At 47.0% G+C, this 7,500-nt stretch overlaps 1 protein-coding gene across 6 annotated transcripts in view; it reads right to left on the bottom strand.

The window, feature by feature from the left end:
- The window catches only part of kif21b (kinesin family member 21B), a 100,068-nt gene that overhangs the window by 49,005 nt on the left and 43,563 nt on the right, over positions 1-7,500 (bottom strand). For all 6 annotated transcript variants that reach the window (XM_031567825.2, XM_031567826.2, XM_031567819.2 and 3 more), the window contains exons 4-8: positions 6,648-6,797; positions 5,729-5,857; positions 4,278-4,457; positions 3,154-3,269; positions 1,626-1,821 (exon numbers count right to left, since the gene is read on the bottom strand). In XM_031567825.2, the coding sequence (XP_031423685.1) occupies positions 1,626-1,821; positions 3,154-3,269; positions 4,278-4,457; positions 5,729-5,857; positions 6,648-6,797 (771 nt within the window). The remainder of the gene's footprint in view (positions 1-1,625; positions 1,822-3,153; positions 3,270-4,277; positions 4,458-5,728; positions 5,858-6,647; positions 6,798-7,500) is intronic.

Here is a 7,500-nt window from a genome sequence, read left to right as displayed (position 1 = left end):
AGCATGGACCATTAGACAGATCTCTCTCTCTTTCGGTCTCTCACCCTGTCACACACACCCATACACACACTCACTCAGGGAGAGAGAGAGAGAGAGAGAGAGAGGGAGAGAGAGAGCCAAGTGGATTGGTATCTTGTAGAGATGGTCGGTGAATTAAGGTCTAACGTGAGTGAGAGCTGCTGTGTATAGGTCAGTAACTCCATAGATCACGTTAGTAGGACTGGTTTGGTCAGTAACTCCATAGATCACGTCAGTAGTACTGGTTTGGTCAGTAACTCATCGATCACGTCAGTAGTACTGGTTTGGTCAGTAACTCCATCATAGATCACGTCAGTAGTACTGGTTTGGTCAGTAACTCCTTCATAGATCACGTCAGTAGTACTGGTTTGGTCAGTAACTCCTTCATAGATCACGTCAGTAGTACTGGTTTGGTCAGTAGGACTGGTTTGGTCAGTAACTCGTCTTCATAGATCACGTCAGTAGGACTGGTTTGGTCAGTAACTCCTTCATAGATCACGTCAGTAGTACTGGTTTGGTCAGTAGGACTGGTTTGGTCAGTAACTCGTCTTCATAGATCACGTCAGTAGGACTGGTTTGGTCAGTAACTCCTTCATAGATCACGTCAGTAGGACTGGTTTGGTTAGTAACTCCATCATAGATCACGTCAGTAATACTGGTTTGGTCACCCATCAGAAAGCCTCCTTATCTACACGAGACCTGGTCAGCTTTCACCTCCTCCTCCCTCCCCTCTTTCTCCATCCTCCTCTTTATCTTTCCTCTCTTCCTCCTTTCTTCCACTCGTCTTCTCCCTTCCCTCCTTTCTCCTCTGTTCTTTCTTCCTCCTGCCTTTTCATACATTCTTATTTCTACTTTGTCCTCTGTTGATATTTATTTCATACATCTTCTACTCCATTCCTTCCTGTTTCTCTTTGTTCTTCACTCATCTCCCACCCTCTCCACCAGTGATCAGTTCTCTCTCTCTCTCTCTCTCTCTCTCTCTCTCTCTCTCTCTCTCTCTCTCTCTCTCTCTCTCTCTCTCTCTCTCTCTCTCTCTCTCCCAGTGATCAGTACTCTCTGCTCTGCCACACCTGTCTGCACTCATAATTACCCCCCCTCATTACCTGAGCACACACACCTCAGTTACCTACCCTGGGGTATTAGAACAACATAATGCCCCTAATCACCATTAGAGGTGGGGGGATGGGGGTGGGGGGTGATAGAGTCCCATGTGGGGCAGTGCCCCTCTGCCTAACCCTCAGAGCCAATCCCAGCCCACTGCTAGTCAGCTCCACTGCAGGAATGCTCCTACACTGTAGCGCTGACTGGATTTCTCCACACACACACACACACACACACACACACACACACACACACACGGGGGAAGACATACACGTCTCTTTCCACCCCTCTGGATTTCTCTCCCTTTTCCCCCCAGATTAAGGAGAGGCATGTCTGTGTGTGTGTCTGTGTGTGTCTCTATCTCGGCTCACATCTTTCTGCTCAATTTGTCATCCCTATGAGGTATTTATCGCTCTCTCTCTCTCGCTCTATTCTCTCTCGCTCTATTCTCTCTCTCTATCCAGCTTTCTCTCTATATCCCTCTCTCTCTCTCTTTCCTCTCTTACCGCTTTGAACTCCATGACCTCCATCTGCAGCCTGGCGATCTCTGCCCTGAGGGAGCTGATCTGCTGGCTGGTCTTGTCCTGGTTCACCACCACCTTGTTCTTGATGTTGCGCGCCCGGTTGGCATACTTCAGCGTGTTTAGCGTCTCCATGAAGTCGCGGTCCGAGGGGCTCACACACGCCAGCATCACCGTGCGGCTGGGGGGAGAAGGATCAGGGCGTCAGCTTCAGCGGGACATACATACAGTAAGTGTGTGAAAGTGTGTGAGTCTGAGTGTGTGAGTGTGTGAAAGTGTGTGAGTCTGAGTGTGTGAGTGTGTTAAAGTGTGTGAGTCTGAGTGTGTGAGTGTGTGAAAGTGTGTGAGTCTGAGAGTGTGTTGGATTAAGGTGGATGGGGGACAAGCCAAAGGGGAGTGAAGAGCTGTGTGTGTGAGTGTGTAATAGGTATATTGCGCTAGGTGTAATCAGCACACACACACACACACACACACACACACACACACACACACACACACACTCTCTATGAGCCAAAGTGGCATAATGAGGTAGATCTAAGGCCACACACACACACACACACACACACACACAGACACACACACACACACACAGACAGACACACAGACACACAGTCACACACAGACACACACACACACAGACACACACACACACAGTGCAGTTTCTCTGGAGTCAGACATCATTTGCTCTAAATAACCGTCGACACAAGCTCATGAATACACACACACACACACACACACACACACACACACACACACACACACACACACACACACACACACACACACACACACACACACACACACACACACACACACACACACACACACACAGAGAAACACACACCACATGTTTGCACTTACACACTCATTTGGTAAAGGGCACTCTAAACAAGTCCTGACCACAGTAAATGATGGCACTCATGTTTAATTCACATGTTAAATCACTCACTCACACACACACACTCACACACCCTTCCAATCCTAGTGATTACAGAGGCACTAAGCCACAAACAACACTGCTGGTAAAATATGCAACTGCACATTGCAAGAGGCTGCAATTAGCATACACTTCTGAGTGTGTGGGATTTCTGTGTGTGTGTGTGTGTGTGTGTGTGTGTGTGTGTGTGTGTGTGTGTGTATGGTGTGTGCAAAGGAGAGTGCATAGTGGCTTTCATGTTGCAATCAATCTATAAGTTAGAATGGCAGGTTTGTGTGTGTGCTTCACTTTCATACACATCTGCATCTGTCCCATGTAGGGATTTTGTGGGTGCTTGTGTGTGTGTGTGTGTGTGTGTGTGTGTGTGTGTTTGTTTGTGTGCATGTAGTGAGTGCTTTAATGTCTGTGTTACAAGCAGGAGTTTATGGATTTGCATTAAGTGACCAATCGGTCTTTGTTCTTACATATTATAATGTGTGTGTGTGTGAGTGAGGATATTTGTACATGGATGTCTGATTGAGAGTGCATTTTGCAGACTAGTGTGTGTGGGTGTGTGTGTGTGTGTGTGTGTGTTACCTGTTGCCCCCCAGCGAGTCCTGCAGCAGCCGGGTGAGTTTAGAGTCTCTGTAAGGCACATGTCCACCTTTCTTACTCTGGTCTCCCAAAGCGCTGATCACGTTACCCAGGGCCAGCTGCAGACACACACACACACACACACACACACATCAAAGCATTCAAAACACCCGCACACAGAATAAAGCATTCAAAAAACATCCACACACACACACATATTCAAAACACCCACATACACAGCAAAGCATTCAAAACACACACACACACACAGGGGAGAAATGGCATAGTCAAAGTCAGATGGGATGCTCTGAAGAGACAGTAAATTAATTAGACCCAAACTGCTGGCTGAGCGTGACTGCTTGGCAGGCATCCATTAGGAGTGTGCAGGTACAGGGCGTGTGTGTGTGTGTGTGTGTGTGTGTGTGTGTGTGTGTGTGAGTGTACAGGGCCTCCTCTCTCTCTGTGCCAATGTAATTATGTGCCTGTAAGCCCCTCTAAGCTGACGACTACAGAGGAGAGGGGTGTGTGTGTGTGTGTGTGTGTGTGTGTGTGTGTGTGTGTGTGTGTGTGTGTGTGTGTGTGTGTGTGTGTGTGTGTGTGTGTGTGTGTGTGTCTGTCTGTAATTAATGTAGTGGGTGTGGAAGGATAAGGAAGTGGGGGACATAGATTGGAGACGTAGGGCAGAGCAGAGAGGACCGGCGTACTCTTAAATCTACTCCACTCCACCCACACACACACACACACACACACACAGACTGACTCTCACACACTCACACACACACATACACACAACTCTCTCTCTCTCTCTCAGTGTCTATACCAGCCAGGACCATCGCTGTTTACAGTACAGTCCCCTCTAGACACATACTGTATATATATATACACATTTATCTGAGCTAAAGAGCTATATTGGGTGTGCTATTTGTTCACCCTAAAATAATAACACAACAATAATAAAAGAGACAGCATTATCAGATTTGAGAATGTTAGTAATGATATGAATTAAATGGGTTTAAAGGCCCACCAGGCCACAGCTGATAGGTGCCCTCTCGTGCCCAACATTAATAATCTTTTAGTTAATTTAGTTAATAGTTAATGAGCAATGATGTTCATTAAATGGGTCGTACCAGGCCACAGTTGATAGAGATGCCCTCTCGTGCCCGCTCCCCCGTGGCACCGGTCCGCTTCAGACGCTCGGAACCGGCCAGGTCCACGAAGTGGAACTTAGCCGTGAGCGTCTCGTACTCCGGCTGGGTGATGGGCCCGTCAGAGACGCCGTTGACCTGACTGTCTGCAGAGCCATTCATCTGAGGAAGAGGAAGAGGAAGAGGAAGAGGACAGAGGAGGTGGAGGAGGAAGAGAAGGATGAAGAGAAGAGTGTTTACATCAGGTCCTTTACCCACCTACAACCCTTCACACCCCCTCACACGTACTCCCTAAGTGTCACCTGGAGCAGGAGGCTTGACACTCACAGGGCTGCAGACAGACATGGCCTCTGGGTAAGAGCGGGTCACGTCCAGAGCAGCCGAGAGCGGTTAGCAGCAGACATGTTTTAGACCGATTCTCACAGCAGCTCAGATCGGTGAGCAGCGGACATGTTTTAGAGTGTATTCTCACAGCGGACATGTTTTAGAGTGTATTCTCACATTTGCATTTATATTTCCATGTAGTCAAACAGCAGATGCTGCTATACAATCCAAGATCACAGTAAGGTACAGACACAGATTCACATCAGTGAGTGTGCTTGCTGGGTCAGGACACCATGACTTTAGAGCTGTACTAGTTTATCTACAGGACACCATGACTTTAGAGCTGAACTAGTTTATCTACAGGACACCATGACTTTAGAGCTGTAGTAGTTTATCTACAGGACACCATGACTTTAGTACTAGTTTATCTACAGGACACCATGACTTTAGAGCTGAACTAGTTTATCTACAGGACACCATGACTTTAGAGCTGTACTAGTTTATCTACAGGACACCATGACTTTAGAGCTGTAGTAGTTTATCTACAGGACACCATGACTTTAGAGCTGTACAGGACTACAGGACACCATGACTTTAGAGGTGTAGTAGTTTATATACAGGACACCATGACTTTAGAGCTGTAGTAGTTTATCTACAGGACACCATGACTTTAGTACTAGTTTATCTACAGGACACCATGACTTTAGAGCTGTACTAGTTTATCTACAGGACACCATGACTTTAGAGCTGTAGTAGTTTATCTACAGGACACCATGACTTTAGTACTAGTTTATCTACAGGACACCATGACTTTAGAGCTGTACAGGACTACAGGACACCATGACTTTAGAGGTGTAGTAGTTTATCTACAGGACACCATGACTTTAGAGCTGTACTAGTTTATCTACAGGAGCTCTGCCTTGTGTGGCCTCACCATGTACGGGCACACCCTGGTCTGAGGAAGAGGAGGAGGAGGAGGAGGAAGAGAAAAGTGTTCTAACCATGTAACATACCCTCATCTGGCACAGGTATATGGTGAAAGGGAGGAGGAGGAGGAGAAGGAGGAGGAGGAGGAGGAGGAGGAGGAGAAAAGGGAGAAGTGTTCTAACCATGTGCTGGCACACCCTCATCTGGCACAGGTGGATGGTGAAGATGGCATGGGAGCGTGAGCTTGAGGCATTCATCTGGGTACTGGCCGTGGTGCGGGAGAGAGCGCCCAGCTTCAGACACTGCAGCATCTAAAACACACACACAGAAAGAGGTTAATATAACTACACACACACAAAGAGACCGTGAACCGCCACACACACACACACACACACACACACACACACACACACACACACACACACAGAAAGAGTGGTTAATATAACTACACACACAAAGAGATCGTGAACCGCCACACACACACACACACACACACAGAAGAGTGGTTAATACAACTACACACACAAAGAGACCGTGAACCGCCACACACACACACACACACGCACACACACACACACACACACACACACACACACACACACACACACAGAGTGGTTAATAAAACTACACACACAAAGAGAATGGTGAACCGCCAAACACACACACACACACACACACGTATACACTCATAAAAAAGAGAGAGAGGCTAACAAGGGTCACACACACAAGACTAGAATGGTTAAGTATACACACATACAGCATACATGAGTTAACAGTCCCACATACACACACACATGCTTATTCACTCACACGCCACCAGATCGAGGCGTTAACAATCAAACACACACACACACACATGCAGATGGAGCACTTCCTGAAGAATAGGAGACACCTCACATATGTTCCTGAACGGAAATAGACCTTTCAAGCCAGCTCCAGATGAGGCCATTTTGAGTGGCAGGGATGTAAAATATGTTCCTAAATTACAGTAACATTAGCTGCATTCTGAAACAAGAGCTGGTTTCGCTGGATGTCACCCCACACACACACACGCACACGCACACACACACGCCTCCCCGACATGCGTGTGCAGCTCCTCACCTCATCCTCGGACGCGACGAGGCGTGACGTGACGCCCGTGGTGTAGATGCTCCCGCTGGCGTCTTCGTGGATCTTGATATTGGACTTCCTGCCGCGAGACTCCGGGTCACGCGCGCTGTCAAACAGGTCCAGGACCTCCTCGTTATAGAGCTGCAGAGAAAACACACACACACACACACACACATGAGTATATACACACATATACATCCACACACACACACACACACGCACAAACACACACACACACACACGAGTATATAAACACACATGAGTATATACACACATACATGTACATAAACATTCACACACAAATATTAATAGAGACATGCACAACCACACACACACACACGAGTATATACACACATACATGTACATAAACATTCACACACAAATATTAATAGACATGCACACACACACACACACGAGTATATACACACATACATGTACATAAACATTCACACACAAATATTAATAGAGACATGCACAACCACACACACACACACAACCACACACACACACAAGAGTATATACACACATGGACATATACATTCACACACAAATATTAATAGAGACCACACACAAACACACACACACACACACACACACACACCCCCACACACAAACACCCACACACAAACACCCACACACACAAACACCCACACACACACAAACACACACTCACACACACACACACCCCCACACACAAACACCCACACACACAAACACCCACACACAAACACACACACACAAACACACACTCACACACACACACGTATATACACACATACATGGACATATACATTCACACACAAATATTAATGTGTTCCCTCCCACCACAACCACACACACACAA

This window comes from Clupea harengus, chromosome 5, assembly GCF_900700415.2.
Source record: "Clupea harengus chromosome 5, Ch_v2.0.2, whole genome shotgun sequence".
Classification (NCBI taxonomy): Eukaryota; Metazoa; Chordata; class Actinopteri; order Clupeiformes; family Clupeidae; genus Clupea; species Clupea harengus.
The sequence above is the reverse complement of the archived record's forward strand: the minus strand, read 5'-3'. Positions and strand labels throughout refer to the sequence as shown.